The following is a 15,211-nucleotide window of genomic DNA, read 5'->3' on the forward strand; positions in this document are numbered from 1 at the left end:
ATTCGCTGTCATTAGTGAAACCAGTAGAGTAGAAGAAATGCATATTACCTAAAATATCTTAGGTTCAACTTTCCTCCCTTGTATGAACAGGGTCTACAGTCCACACCCCTAGGAATGACACCCAAAGCTTGATCCCTAAATGGTCCTGTGTCCAATCCCTGACTCCAGAGGATTCTGTTTGTCTGATGGCAATTACAATGGTAACAAATTCCACATCTAGAAATTGTTGAATTCTGCCTGAAATAAACCTTTAATCAAAGCACCGAAAGTTCTCCTAAAAGGACAAAGAGCTAGCACTTCCACATACCTACAAAGGGGTATGAACTGTTTTGCACTAGCTTATTCATAAATATTTAAACTCTGTAATTGTGTTAGAACTTAATCTAAAACTTATTTCATTAAAATCTGTTAGCAAAGTTGTGGGTAAACAATTAGGTAAAAAATTTGGTAAAGAAATACTACATGAGTTCAGAAGGATAACTGAGGGCTGAGATGACAAACCAAAACCTCAAAAGGCAGAGGCATTCAAAAGAACCTTTGAATAAATACTGACAACAATGAATGGACAGGTATTCTGTCTCCTGCTATAGAGGGCAGGTGCTAACCCAACTACAGAAGGACATGAAGATGGGAGAGGTGGGCAAGGACTAAATGAAGGAAGAAGGGGACTTGAATACCTTTCTTTCTTCAAAGCCCATTTTGGGGGCACCTAGGTGGCTCAGTCGGTTAAGCATCTGACTTCAGCTCTGGTCATTATCTTGTGGTTCAGTGCATGAGTTCAAGTCCCGCACTGGGCTCTCTGCTGTCAGCACAGAGCCCGCTTTGGATCCTCTGTCCCCTTTTCTCTCTGCCCCTCTCCCACTCACTCACTCTGTCTCTCTCTCAAAAATAAATAAAAACATTTAAAAAAAAAAAAAGTGGTGACCTAGGGGCTCCTGGGTGTCTCAGTCGGTTAAGTGTCCCATTCAGCGCAGGTCATGATCTCGCAGTTTGTGAGTTCAAACCCCCGCATCGGGCTCGGTGCTGACAGCTCAGAGCCCCGAGCCTGCTTCAGATTCTGTGTCTCCCTCTCTCTCTTTGCCCCTCCCCTGCTTGTGCTCTCTCTCTCTCAAATAAAAACATTAAATTAAAAAAATTAAAAGAAAATAAGTAAATAAACACACATTTATAAAAAAAAAAAAAAAAAAAAAGGTGGTGACCTAAACAGATACGTTTGCTTCTTTTAAATAAGCTTTTTAAAGTCAGGAGTCAGGTATCGGGCCCTGCGTGCAATAGATATTAAAGTGAAGGAGCAGAGAAGAAACACGGTATCATTTATATCCATAGTTTGATCTTGTCCCAGGTTTTGTAACTTCTCCCAAGCCCTTTAACCTGAACCTATTCTCTTAAGCCTCTGCTCCTTCTATGAAATGAAAATAACACAACCAATCTTACAAGATTTTTATATGTGAAAGTACTCTGTAAATTGTAAATCATGACACAAATGGTAGTTACTACTATAACATCCACTCCTATACACCTAATTCCTCAAATATGCATATTATATATAATCACCTCTATCATTTCCAACTATAATTATTCCTCCTTGAAATTCTATCACATACCTTATTCACCTTCGGTTTCAACATACTCCAATGTTATCTCAAATCTCATCTTTCCTTCTTAAATTTATTCTATACCCATGCATAGTCAGGTGACCCTAGCTAGGAGATCCCTTCATACAATTTCCAAATTGCAACTGTTTCTTTCTTCTGGTCTTATATTCTAAATCTAGGAGACTGCCCATGTTCGTGAGACTTCACCCTTAATTTCTGTATTTTCTAAAGAGTTGAAATCTCATCTTCTCTACAAAATCTTCATTAAAATAAAAGGAATCAAAATGCAAAGACCTAAATTTAAATTCATTTACAAAGATCACAGCTTACGATCTAGCTTAAAATAAATGTCTGTACCATAAGTTTAATCTTTAATTTCTTGCTTCTGAAGAAACTTCTATTCAGACTGTTTTGCAAGAAAATACAAAACATTTATATAATGGTTCTTTGGACTTCTTTATCCTCACCACCAAGACATCAAGTTTTCTTTTTCTTCTTACCTAGCATACATCTTGAATCATCCTACAAAAACTGCAAAGAATTTGTATTGTTTTTCTTTGTGTTATTTTTCACAACTGCTTTCATTTCACAAATGAAATCAAATGCATCAATATTCTTTTTTTAAAAATGTAAACAAAAACAAGAATTTGAAACATTTTGTCATTCAATAATATATCACCAGCTGTAACTCCATTTTACTCAGGTACTGCTCACCTCAGACTCCTTAAACGTAAAGAAATCAAAAAGGTTCCCTCTGTCAATCAACGATATGAACGCAGCACAGTGCTTAAAACACACCCACACCTTCTTTCCTTGGGTTATCTCATTTACTTCTCACAATGATTTCAGGAAAATAAGTATTACTCATTCTATTAACAAATAGCAAAACTTGTCCAAGGCCATAAAGTTTGAAAAAACGAAATCAAAAGCCTGAGTCCAGCTCTTCTTGAATCTGACTTAAAAAGGGAAGGCTAATACAGTTCTCAAATAGCATTTACTTACATCACTGTCATAATTATACAATGGTGTATCTATTTTTAAAACCCTCAGCGGAATCTTTACATGCCAATTCTCCTTTACTCCATCAGGAAACATCCTTTTAAATATTTACACCATCAGATACCATTCTCAAGTGTAACAAATTAAAATTTTTCTGCTAGAAACATGAAAGCATTTGTCGTTGATTACAACTATCATCTATGATTTTTAAGTAATGAATTACCAAGTATTTACTTGGTATCCTTTACTCACCGAGACAACGTTGTTTTCCCAGAACCAGGCAACCCTCTTAAAAGAATAAGCAGTTTCTGCAATTTATTTAACTTTTCCTCTTGAAACTGCTGGTTCATAAGCCTGTGTGTTCCATGATGGTTGTCCATAGAAGTATCTTTCCAACATCCTTCACTGGTTTCATAGAAACCATTACTCACATATCCATCTTGCACACTGTAGCCATTTGTAGAGGAATGATCTCTACTGGTGTTCTCACTACAATCAATATAGTCATTGTTCTGATCAAAAGTCAAACAGTTCCAGTTAACGTGACAACCATTTACATAATACCCATTTTGAAACTGAGAACCATCTTGGGCATGGAAAATATTTGATGGTGGATTTGGTGGAGCATCGAATCTTTGAATATTTAAATGATAGTTAAAACTGGGAAGAGGAGGACCGGGGGGTACTATAAAAGAATGTACTGACTGCCATTCAGGCCTGAAGGAAGTAAACGAATCATCACAAAATGCAGGTATTACTTGTCCATTACAAGGATATTTGCCTGGCTCGTTTCCCACGTGCTGTGGATAACCACAATGTGACTGAAGAACATTACTAACATCTCTTTTCTTTCCTTCTTCAGATTTTAACAGATCATTATTATGGCCCTGATGACAGGCAGTAACTTGTTCCTCAGAGGGTTCAGGTTCTTTACAACTTCCTTCCAAATCATCTTTTTCATTTTCAAGCTCTTCAATTTCTTTGTAAAACTGGAATAATTCATTGTCAAGCTCTGATTCTTTGGAGTTAAATTTCTGTTTCGTTTCTCGTCCTTTGTCAGCTATACCATTGATAGTGCCTGACTGATTCCTCCCTTCATTACATTTCCTCTTCTCAGGCGGTTTGTAAATGGGTCCTATAAATGCTTTACTTGTGCTATATATCTCATCATCTGTGGATACCAATGGAGGACCTGTATCCTGTAAAATCTGTGCATCAATGGATTCGATAACATCTGGTCTATTATTACCAGGCACCTCATCACGCACAGGTTTCGGCGAGTCTGTAGCTTTGATTTTGTCCTCCTGAGGATAACTATGTCCTCTGACATCAACAACGGTCACAGGAACCCAATCATTCCCAGTTTTCTCTTGGATTCTGTGAAAATCAGCACTACCATGGTGGGAAAAAACATAAGCCTCTTCAGTCGACTTCAATTTTTTATAGCATGGTTCACTTGTTAGTTCTTCACCATGATCCAAGGATTTTGCTTCAATTTCACCATAAGGCATCTGGGGAACAAATAAATCACATAATTATTAGCTAATATTTTAAAAATCTAAACAAAAGTTTTTCAGAAACACCAAAACAGAAAAGACATTTGAATGTGTGATATACACAATTAATGGTAACATTTTCCCAAAATACAAAACTTACAAAGTTGTAATTTTATAACTACTTACTATTTAAGTATTGTTATAATGATTTGGGGGGGAGGGGGGTGAGTCTCACTGAAGGTAAGTAATCTTTTTTTTAAAAAAAGGTATATCTCACCTTTAATGGAAATGATGCATTTCTGAACTTAAAGAACTTAAGTTTGGAAAATTAAATCAGTAATATATATTTGATGATATACACAATTGTATACTAAGATGGAGAGTAAATCTGCCAGCCAAACTGACACATTTCCAAAATGGTGTGATAAATGGCATTTTAAACCCTTACTGTTTAAAATCCCTACATCTTGGGGAGTAAATGGATCCAGCTCTCAAACCTCAGCGTCTCCTTAGCAATCAAATGTTAGGTTACCTGAAATGCCAGACTTTACAGACCCTATTCCTGTTAGTGTAAAAGTGGTTTCCAACCGGCTGTACTGCATTAATTTAAAAGAAAAATAAATAAACAAACAAACGTCAGTTGCACTAAGAGTGACTCAAACATGTCACATTACGTTTAGAAATCTGGCAACTCCCCAAATCAAAGAGCTGATCTTTTCCACATGCTTGGTCAATCTCAAAGATAAATTCTGCTTCCCCTGAAATTACTTAGGGACCCTCAAAAGTGCGATCCCAAAGCCCGTTTTACATACTTCTTCATTCTGCTCTCTCTCTGGTGTTCCTCTAACAGAGAGGAAAAGGGGCAAAAAAGACGAACTAAACGATACAGGTAGGCCTACAGAGACTGAAGATGATACAACTGCAAAGAACGCCGTCCTTTTGGAAACGGCCCCCCTTCCAAGCGCCTCCGGCCATCTCTCCGCTGCTCATTTCCTCCTTCGAAATATCATAGAAGTGTCAAAGAACAACAAGCGGCTGCATTAACACGGCGTGGCCTATACACAACCTGAGTCCCATGGCCTCCTGACCTCTAAAGAGGGCAGCCCGGGCAAAAGTGCGTCAGCCGGGGTCTTTGTCCCAATGGAGGCTGTTCGGGTTGTCAGAAATTCAAGAGATCTCCGAGACTCAAAGGTCCACTCCGGGCTAATCAAAAGGGTCCAGCCAAGAGCAGACGAGAGCCCAAAAAAAAAAAAAAAAAAAAAAAAAAAAAAAAAAAGACAAACGTCACCGTCACTACCCCACCCTTACTTAAAATGGGGTGTTTACTCACCTTACACTACAGCTCTGCATTGACTTTTACCTCCCAATAAAATCCTCGTCTAGAAAGACACGAACATCTGAAAAGGTAAAAGCAACGCGCAAACACCGCCCCAAAGCAGAGAGGAACTAAACCCCAAGCCCTCAGCATCTGGGCAAGCTGCACCGCCGTACGCAAGATGGCGGCCACCGCGCTGTTACCCCGGCAGGAATTACGGATTTGCGCTCGGCATTGTGGGAACTGAAGTCCAGCGTTCGCACTGGGCCTGGTAAACTCAGCGCTCGGAGACTTGGTCTCCCAGAATTCATTGCGTGAGAGACACACTAGCTGTGACAAACGTAAACCCTAACTAGTTCCCAGATCTGGAGTGGGGAAGTGGTTTAGAACTGTCAACTTGGGCTGAAAACGTCAGTGACCCTACTCTGGGATTCATCCGTAAAGGAAAAGAGAACGTGAGTGCCTGGCATCCCAGATACATAAGCCGCTCTCAGCGCGATGCTTTTGAGACTTTCTAGGAGACCATCAATCAGGCTTTTCAAAGGGGCCTCAACCTTTGTTACCGCCAAGTAGGGTTGCCGGCATTTCTACGAAAAACCACACAGTAATTTTAAGTTCACGTTCTTCTATCCATGGAGACAATCACTGCAGCACAGCCTTAAGTGCGTAAGAGAAAATTATTTAGTATCGTAACTATGTTGTGTTTGAGAAACAAAGGCCAATTACTGAATTGCCCGTTAAAAATCAATTTGTAACAAGCGCTTAGAACAGCACCTGTTGAAAAGTAAGTGCTGTGCGTCTGTTAAATTAGAAATAATTATTTTTTAAATGAACAATTTGGCAATCCTCAGCCAAGAGCCCTTTCTCTTTTTCCGCTACCACCCCACACTCTCTGGGCCCGCTCCCTTCCCTGTATTCTTTCCTGCCACTACAAGTGAAACTGCTAATGTCTTCGTGTTTAAATAAATCTTTCTGTTGTGATAATGTTTTAATTTATAAATATAATAGTTAAAATCATAGTCTGGAATATTTGCATTTAATTATTTAACAGCTTTATGATCAAGAGGGCTTATGCTTATGACCAAAGCAATCCATCCCCTTATAAACAATCTTCCTCAAATACAAATTCCTACGTCGACCTTCGATGTTTCCTCGTAATTAGATTCAAGTTATGCATTCTCTGCGAAAACAACCACTTAAGTGAAGTTGTGTCTGTCTCAGGATATTGTGTATGGAGGTTCAGGATGTCTGTCTGTCCACCATAAGTTGACATTAGTCTTTATCACCCTATCAAGGTGTTTTCCAGGTTCTCCACTGTGTATCTTACCACTTGCAACTCATAGGCAGTCTATGAAGAGATACTTTGACATCAAGCAAATGTCTTTCTCCGAATCAAACTCTACCTATGATTCAACCTCCACTGAAGATCCTTGCTGCAACTGATCTTTACAATGACGGTTACAAACTGTAGATTTTTTTACCCCTAACTCCTTCAAGCGCTCCACCTTTACTACAGGTGATTCTGCTTTTTATAAAGAAGAGCTCTCCTTGTTTACTATCAGCATGAATTTATGCATTCCTTTTTGTTCAAGAAGTAATAATCCATTGCTGTCTTTTACTTATTTAATTAGCTGGTTAGTTATATTAGATAATTTTTAGGACAGTTCTGGATTCTTAGAAAAACTGAGTATATATAGTACAAAGTTCCCATGTACTGTACCCTCCCAACCACACACACACACACACACACACACACACACAGTTTCCACTATTATTAACCTCTTATATTACTATTATACATTGTTATAATTAGTGAATCAATATTGATACATTAACATTAATTACAGTCCATAGTTATTTAGATTTCTTTAGTTTTTACCTAATTCCCTTTCCTTTGCACAATCCCTTCCAAGACACCACATTACGTGCAGTTGGCATTTCTCCTTAGGCTCCTCTTGGCTGTGTGTCAGTTTCTCAGACTCTATTTGTTTTTGGTGACCTTGACAATTTTGAGGAAAACTGGTCAAGTATCTTGTAGGATGCCCTTCTGCTGGAATTTATCGGATGTTTTTCTCATGATTAGACTAGGGCATGGGGTTTTGAGGTAAAGTGTTATTTTCATCACATCATAACAGGGGTAATACTACAAACATAATTTATGATCGTGTATGTTAAACTTGATCACTGCCTAAAGCAGCATTTACACATCTCTCTACAGTAAAATTAGTCTTTTTCCCCCTTTCCATATTGTACTCCTTGGAAGTCACTGTGCACAATGCACATTTCTGGTTGTTAACCTCCCTTTCCATTAGCGTATTTACATATTTTATTTGAACTTCTGCATGGGATATTGTTCTCTTCTTCCCCATCCTTATTTATTTTGATGCTCAAAGCATCAGATTTGGCTAGCTTCACCTGGCTCCCTTTGACCTGCATGTTGAGCACTTCCTTACTTGTGTGGCACAATAATTTTCCAGGCTTGTTTTGTACATTTGTTACTCCTACCCTGGAGTCAACAAATTCTCCAAAGCCTTGTTTTCTTTTGTGTTTTTTTTTACTGGAAAATGGCATTTAGAAGCTAAGACCTTAGAACTAAGTGTGCTTATTGATACTGGGGTATTACTGCTTTTAGGCCCTCTCAGTAGGCAGAAGTGAGGAAGAAGGGAATAGATATATATATATATATTTTTACTTAAATCATGAATATTGATACTTACAATCCAATCCAATTCCTCAGTATTCCTTGTTGCCTTCCCCATTTCATATTTGTGTCTGCCTTTGTTAACAGTGAGATACTTGTTTTCAAACAGCAACAACACATTTACTTATTACCCTCATCCTATATTGCACATAAAATAGTTTAAGAATTGTTACATTCAGGGGCACCTGGGTGGCTCAGTCAGTGGAGTGTCCGACTCCGGCTCAGGTCATGATCTCACAGCTCATGGGTTCGAGCCCCACATCAGGCTCTGTGCAGACAGCTCAGAGCCTGGAGTCTGTTTCCAATTCTGTGTCTCCCTCTCTCTCTGCCCTTCCCCTGCTCGTGCTCTGTCTGTCTCTCTCAAAAATAAATAAACATTAAAAAAAATTTTTTAAAGAATTGTTACATTCATATGATTACAAAAGCAAACCTACTAAATGGGGTTCAAGACTTGTTTGTAGTTCTACCCTAGATTGAGAGTTGAAAGTAAAAATACTACGTGCAAAAATAATTTGGATTAGTTCTCTGACCTTATGCAATCCTACTTCAGTGGGTAGTCATTCGAAATACACTTGAATTCACTTGCTTCTATTTCTAGTTTTAGTTTGTTTTTTCTTCCATTATTGATCATTTCATTTTACTTTTAGAATATGTAGCATAATATGCTTCCAAAAATCTAACATACAAAACAGTGTAATCAGAGAAATCTCACTCTCTTGTCTTGAACTCTTCTTCCTACTACCCTTTATATGTATACAATTTTATTGTTTTTTGATATATCCTTCCTGTGTTTCTTTTTGTAAAAATAAGTGGATAAGTGTGTGTTTTCTTTCTTACTCCAAAGTGAACGTACCATATATGCTGTTTTGCATTTTGCTTTTTTTCAGTTAATAATATCTTCTGGAGATCACTTTGCATCAATTCATAGAGATCATCTTCATTCCTTTTTTTTTTTTTTTTTTTTTTTTTACAGCTGCAATACTCCATTGTGTAATTATACTACAGTTATTCACTTAAAATCTGATGCTTGGATATTTAGGTAGTATCCAACATTTTGTAACTGCAAATAATGCTGCAATACTAACCCTGTGTTTTTATATTTTAAGAGGACTATCTTTATTTGTTTTTTTTTTTTAATGTTTATTTGTTTTTGAGAGAGACAGACAGACAGAACATGAGTGGGGGAGGGGCAGAGAGAGAGGGAGACACAGAATCCAAAGTAGGCTCCAGGCTCTGAGCTGTCAGCACAGAGCCCGATGTGGGGCTCAAACTCGTAAACCGTGAGATCGTGACCTGAGTTGAAGTCAGACGCTTAACTAACTGAGCCACCCAGGAGCCCCTAAGAGGACTATCTTTAGAGTAAGTTCCCAAAAGTGGGATTGCTGGATCAGAAGGTAATTCCGTATGTACTGCATATTGGCAAATTTTCTTCCATAGAGATTATATCATTTCGCATGCCCACCAGCAATTTATGAAAATGCCAATTTACCTGAACTTTTGCCAACATAATGAGTGAGAAATTGTATGTCAGTATAGTTTTAATTTACATTTACATTACTTATTGTAAGTTAGGGAGATTTTTATGTCTTTTCTGTGGATTTTTTACCTTTGGCACATGTTTTATTTAATTTTTTTAGTCTTTTTAAACTCAATTTAAAATAGTTAGGGATATTGGCCCTTTATATGGCATATTTCTTGCAACAGTTTCTTCGAATTTATGTGTCTATTCGTATGTGCTTTGGGTTTTTTTTCCCCCTCATGTAAAAATTTTTATTTTTTTGGCAAAACTCATTCCTTTATTGCATCTGGACTTTAAGTCATCGCCAGAGAGCCTTTACAAAAATGCAGGGTAATAGGAATTGTTTTATGCCTTCTGCTAGATCTCCAATCCACTTGGAGTTTATACTTACATATGGTATAGGAAATGAGTTTCTAATTTTCCCAAACATGATTTATTAAACAGTCCATCTTTGCCTCAGCAGTTTGAGATACCACTTTTATCATATATTAAATGTCCACATAAGCCTGAATTTTCTATTTTATTCAATTAGTCTTTCTGTCTACTCATGTACTAGTACTACACTTTTAATTGTATCGTGTAGGGCTTATCCACCCCACTCCCCAATAGCTCTTACTTTTTAGAAATTTCCTAGCTATTCTGAAATAGTTCTGAGAAAAAGGTCTTTGGCACTTTTTAAGTTGGGATTGTACTTTATTCATAAATCAGCTTAAAGAAGAACTGATGTATGAGTAATATTGACACATCCTGAGAATAGAAAGATATTTGATAGTTGAACAAATAGAAAGATATTTGTTCAAGTCAGTTTTTGTGTCAGAATATTTATAGTTTCCTTCACATAGGTTTTGAACATTTTATTAGGTTTATTCCCAAGTATTTTATCTTTTTAGTTACTATTGTAAATGATACATTCTTTTTTTCTTTCATGAGATTGCCTAACTGGTTGTGTAAGTTATGGCTGTTATTTTTCATATTAACTTCATATCTTCCTACCTTACTGAATTATTTTGTTTGTTTGTTTGAGGTAGTTTAGTATTGATTCCTAGGGCTTAACAGGTATGATAAGATGTCATCTGTAAACAGAGATAGTTCTTTTCTTCTTGTTGTTCAATTATATCTCTGGGGCATCTGAGTGGCTTAGTCAGTTAAGCGTCTGACTTCCGCTCAGGTCATGATCTCACGGTTGGTGAGTTCGAGCCCTGCGTCGAGCTCTGTGCTGACAGCTCAGAGCCTGGAGTCTACTTTGGATTCTGTGTCTCCCTCTCTCTCTGCCTCTCACCTGCTCCCGCTGTCTCTCTCTCTTTCTCTCAAAAATAAATATTAAAAAAATTTAATTATTATATCTCTAATTGATTTCTCTTGTCTAATTATATTGGCTCATACTTCTAGCACAATATAGTAATGGAGATAGTGATCATCTTTGCTTTGTTCCTGACTTAAGTGTAAACGTCTTTAATGTTTCTTCATTAAATTATAGAAAGTATTTAGAAAATATCCATCCATTTCTATTTTCTCAGGAGTTTTAGGAATGAGTGTTGAATTTAGATAATGTTTTTCAACAACTAGACATACTCATATGGTGAATTAAGTTAATATTTCCTAATACTAAACTATACTTTCATACTTGATATAAGTCCTACTTGGTCACAATACACTGTTTTCTTAATGTAGTACTAGAAATTATTCACTATATTTTCTCTAGGATTTTTGCACTGGTATTTTTAAGGGATGTGGGTTTGCAATTTTTGGGGTCTTTTCATAATCAGGTTTAGGTATCAGAGACTATTCACTGATGGAAAAATTAGGAACAAAATAATTGGGATGCCTGGCTGGCTCAGTCAGTAGAGCATTCAACTCTTTTTTTTTTTTTTTTTTGTTAATGTTTTTATTTATTTTTGAGACAGAAAGAGGCAGAGCATGAGCAGGGGAGGAGCAGAGAGAGAGGGAGACACAGAATCAGAAGCAGGCTCCAGGCTCTGAGCTGTCAGCCCAGAGCCCGACGCGGGGCTCGAACTCACAGACTGTGAGATCATGACCTGAGCCGAAGCCGGACGCTCAACTGACTGAGCCACCCAGGCGCCCCTAGAGCATTCAACTCTTGATCTTGGGGTCATGAGTTTGAGTTCCACATTGGGTGTGGAATCTATTAAAAAAAAAAAAAATAGTTAAGAGTTCCACTGGGAAAGTCCCCTTTGATCTTCTTTCTCTGAACATCCTTTAATAAGCTTTATTTTTTCTTGTCTTCACATTCTTTGTTCTTGTGGGCCTTCAACTTTCTAATATTCTTGTGAATAAGGACTACCCGTGGTATGCACCATCTTTGAACTTTTGTATATAGCAATAAAAAACATCTTACCCACTAGAATGCTTCCTATAGTATACATTGGTTTAGGGCCCTCTTGTTTTCTTCCTCCTTTAAGTAATTCTTGTTTGCAAAATGAGAGTTTACTTTGGAGCCATTTTTTTTTTTTGTCACATATATAGTGCTTATTGTGTTTAGCCTTTCCATCCCTGGCTGTTACAAACTCAGAATTGATAGCATCATTTTTTCCTGGTTTCTCATCACATTCTGGTGATATCTGCAGTGGTTCCCTTGGTTGTACCTTTATAATTTTAGGCCCATGACTTAAGCCCATATCATTTCTTCCAGTCGCTGTTCTATCCTGATAGATCTTAAGAATGGACTGTGCCAGTTTGGCCATTCACAATTACTAAGCTCTTTTTCTTCCATAAGTATCCACCAATATCTAGAGATAGAGGAGGTTGTATGGCTCCCTGCCACAACTTTTCAGGTTGTAAAGAAAGCAAATCACAGACTAAATTCTGCTACATATACACGCATTTATTAGCAAATGGCTACAAAACAAAGTAACAGCAATTATAAATCTGGTTTGCAAGCTCAGTGAAGTCCTAACTTTGTCCTAAATGTGTTAACCACAATTTACATGGAGGTTTCATTGAAACCAACAGCAACAGAGAAAAATTCAGTTACTTTATACATGGCAGGCAATAGGAGTCCTTCAAATTGGTGGCTGAACACAAACTTTTTCAAAATAAAACTTCATTCCACTCCAAAACATACCCTGTTAGTGCAAGGGTGATGATTGTTTCTATATTCCAACACACCTGTCTTTCTATGTATCTACACATGTGTCTTGAACATCACTAATTTTATCAACAAAAATCTGTTTCTAACATCAGATAGGCATTGGTCAGAGGTGACTAGAGCTAAAGTGGATGTAGTAGTCATCTCTGGAACATGGTCTTAAATGGGAGCTAACCATCCCTGAAATATATATTTCTGATTAGGGTACAGACCACCCTTAGGGTATAGATTTCAGCTAACACACACACTTTGATATCATATTGTTTATACTAAAGTACTTAAAAATAAACTACAGGCAACTTATAACAAAATATAAGCCAAGCCTCAGTTCATTTGGCCTGCCTGTCTGACTTGTTTTGCCCTGCTCCCAAAATGACACTAGAAGACATTTTGTAAATAAGAAAATGGGGGCGCCTGGGTGACTCAGTTGGTTGAGCGTCTGACTTCAGCTCAGGTCATGATCTCATGGTTCATGAGTTTGAGCCTGGGTCAGGCTCTGTGCTGACAGCTCAGAGCCTGGAGCCTGTTTCAGATTTTGTGTCCCCCTTTCTCTCTGACCCTCCCCTACTTGTACTCCGTCTCTCTGTCTCTCTCTCAAAAATAAACATTGAAAAAAAGAAACAAAACAATGCTTTTATTTAACTTATTGTGTTCAATGCACTTGTCCCTGAAAGTGACAGTGTGAGTAATCCTAAACAGAGAAGCAAGGGAGAGAATTTTTCCTTAGCAGTGGTTACAGCAAGGAAGGTGGTAACAATACAGGTATAATGAGGCCGCCGTAGGGGGCCAGCTGGCTTCCCAAGTTGGTCCAGGCCTTGGAATACCCACCATTAGATCTTCTAACAAGTATGTTCTCTGGTGATGGGCATTATTACCCCCACTCATCTTTCAGTCTGTATTCACAGAAAGCCAAACTTTACAATTGATATAGCATACCAGACTTCACACAAATAAAATGATGCAAAGAAATGGAAGAATAAGCAATTCTTTTCAATGAACCCTGAGAAAGCTCTTCTTAAAACCATCTTTCTACAAAGCCACATAAATTTTTATCCTATTCATAAAGAAAATCTGCATTTGATAATTTTTGTATCTAGGGGCGCCCGGATGGCTTAATTGGTTAAGCGTCCCACTACGGCTCAGATCATGATCTAACAGTTCGTGAGTTCAAGCCCCACATGGGTCTCCACACTGACAGTGTGGAGCCTGCTTGGGATTCTCCCTCTCTCCCTCTCTCCCTGCCCCCCTCCATGCTCTCAATTCCTCTCTCTCTCAAATATAGAAATAAACTGGAAAAAAAAAGATAATTTCTGTATCTAGAACAGGAAATTTCATGGGATTGGGTAAAAAAACTTAGGTAATAAAATATATCATACTTTTATGTCATGGAATGTAATTAATTCCCACAAATGTTTATGGATCTGGACATGGAGCCTTTATGTTTCTAATCAGGTGTTGCAGAAATAACTTCTTTCTTGGCTGTGTAGTACCAAGGTCATTGGAAAGTATACCTTGTAGGCAGTTTTCCAGACAACTAGTCAATATATTTGTTTTTTGTTTTTTTTTTAATATACAGCTTCAGTAAAACCATGACTTTCATGGTTTCACTAGTTTTCCATCAGTGATGTGATATATTGATTTTTCCATTATAAATATTTGTAGTTACCGTGCAGTAAAACTTATTTTTAAAAAATAATGACATTTCATTACGTACAGATGATATTTATTATTTTTAGAACCTAGAAATGCAGAAGCTGAATTTATTTTTAACTCGATCATTGTTTAAGACTGCTGAGAGGAGAGTGATTGGGGGATGGTTTATTAAAGTTTTTCCTATTAAAGATTTCCCCCTCTATTTTATTAAAGTGATGCATTGTTATCACAGAAAATGCAGAAATACAAAAAGGATAAAGAAGTTATATTATTTGGTGTTAGCCGTAAGTACCAATTCTGACCAGATTAAGCAGAAGGAAATTTAGGGGAAAGATATCAAAGATGTCAGAGAACCCAGGATCAGCTGGGGACCCAGCATGGAAACGGATGAATGGATGCAAGGGTTTTTAGGAATAGCTCACTAGGAGAACCATGGCAGCAGGAAGTATATCTGCAGAAAAGTCTTGCCAGCACTGCGGTGAACATTGCTTGCCATGAATTTTTGACCGTCATACTCTTTTGACATTAGTTCAAAATTCAGAATCTCAGGAGAAACATATGATTATCCAAATCCTAGGTCATGTGCCCATACACTGACTGTACCAGAAGAGGGAAAATGGAAGTCTGGCCCCTTCAACTCTCCTTGCAGCTCTTCCTGCCTCCAAGACCATGTACAATGTGGTATTATCTGCTAGGTTGCTGGCTATCCTATTAGGAAGTCTGGGATTGGATACTACACAGCCAAAAAATGACAAAAATCACCTAGAGAAAACATTTTGTTATCTTTCCCTTTAGGCTTTTTAAATGCATTTTTCTTCCATTTACAT

The 15,211-nt window shown here is 37.6% G+C and overlaps 1 protein-coding gene across 1 annotated transcript in view; it reads right to left on the reverse strand.

Moving 5' to 3' along the window:
• Positions 1 to 5,610, reverse strand: part of N4BP2L2 (NEDD4 binding protein 2 like 2) — a 73,983-nt gene extending 68,373 nt beyond the window's left edge. The window contains exons 1-2 of the mRNA XM_030308927.2: positions 5,421 to 5,610; positions 2,847 to 4,105 (exon numbers count right to left, since the gene is read on the reverse strand). Of these exons, the coding sequence (XP_030164787.1) occupies positions 2,847 to 4,105 (1,259 nt within the window). The 5' untranslated portion in view covers positions 5,421 to 5,610. The remainder of the gene's footprint in view (positions 1 to 2,846; positions 4,106 to 5,420) is intronic.
• Between the last annotated feature and the right edge of the window lie 9,601 nt (positions 5,611 to 15,211).

This window comes from Lynx canadensis, chromosome A1 (assembly GCF_007474595.2).
Source record: "Lynx canadensis isolate LIC74 chromosome A1, mLynCan4.pri.v2, whole genome shotgun sequence".
In the NCBI taxonomy this organism is placed as follows: Eukaryota; Metazoa; Chordata; class Mammalia; order Carnivora; family Felidae; genus Lynx; species Lynx canadensis.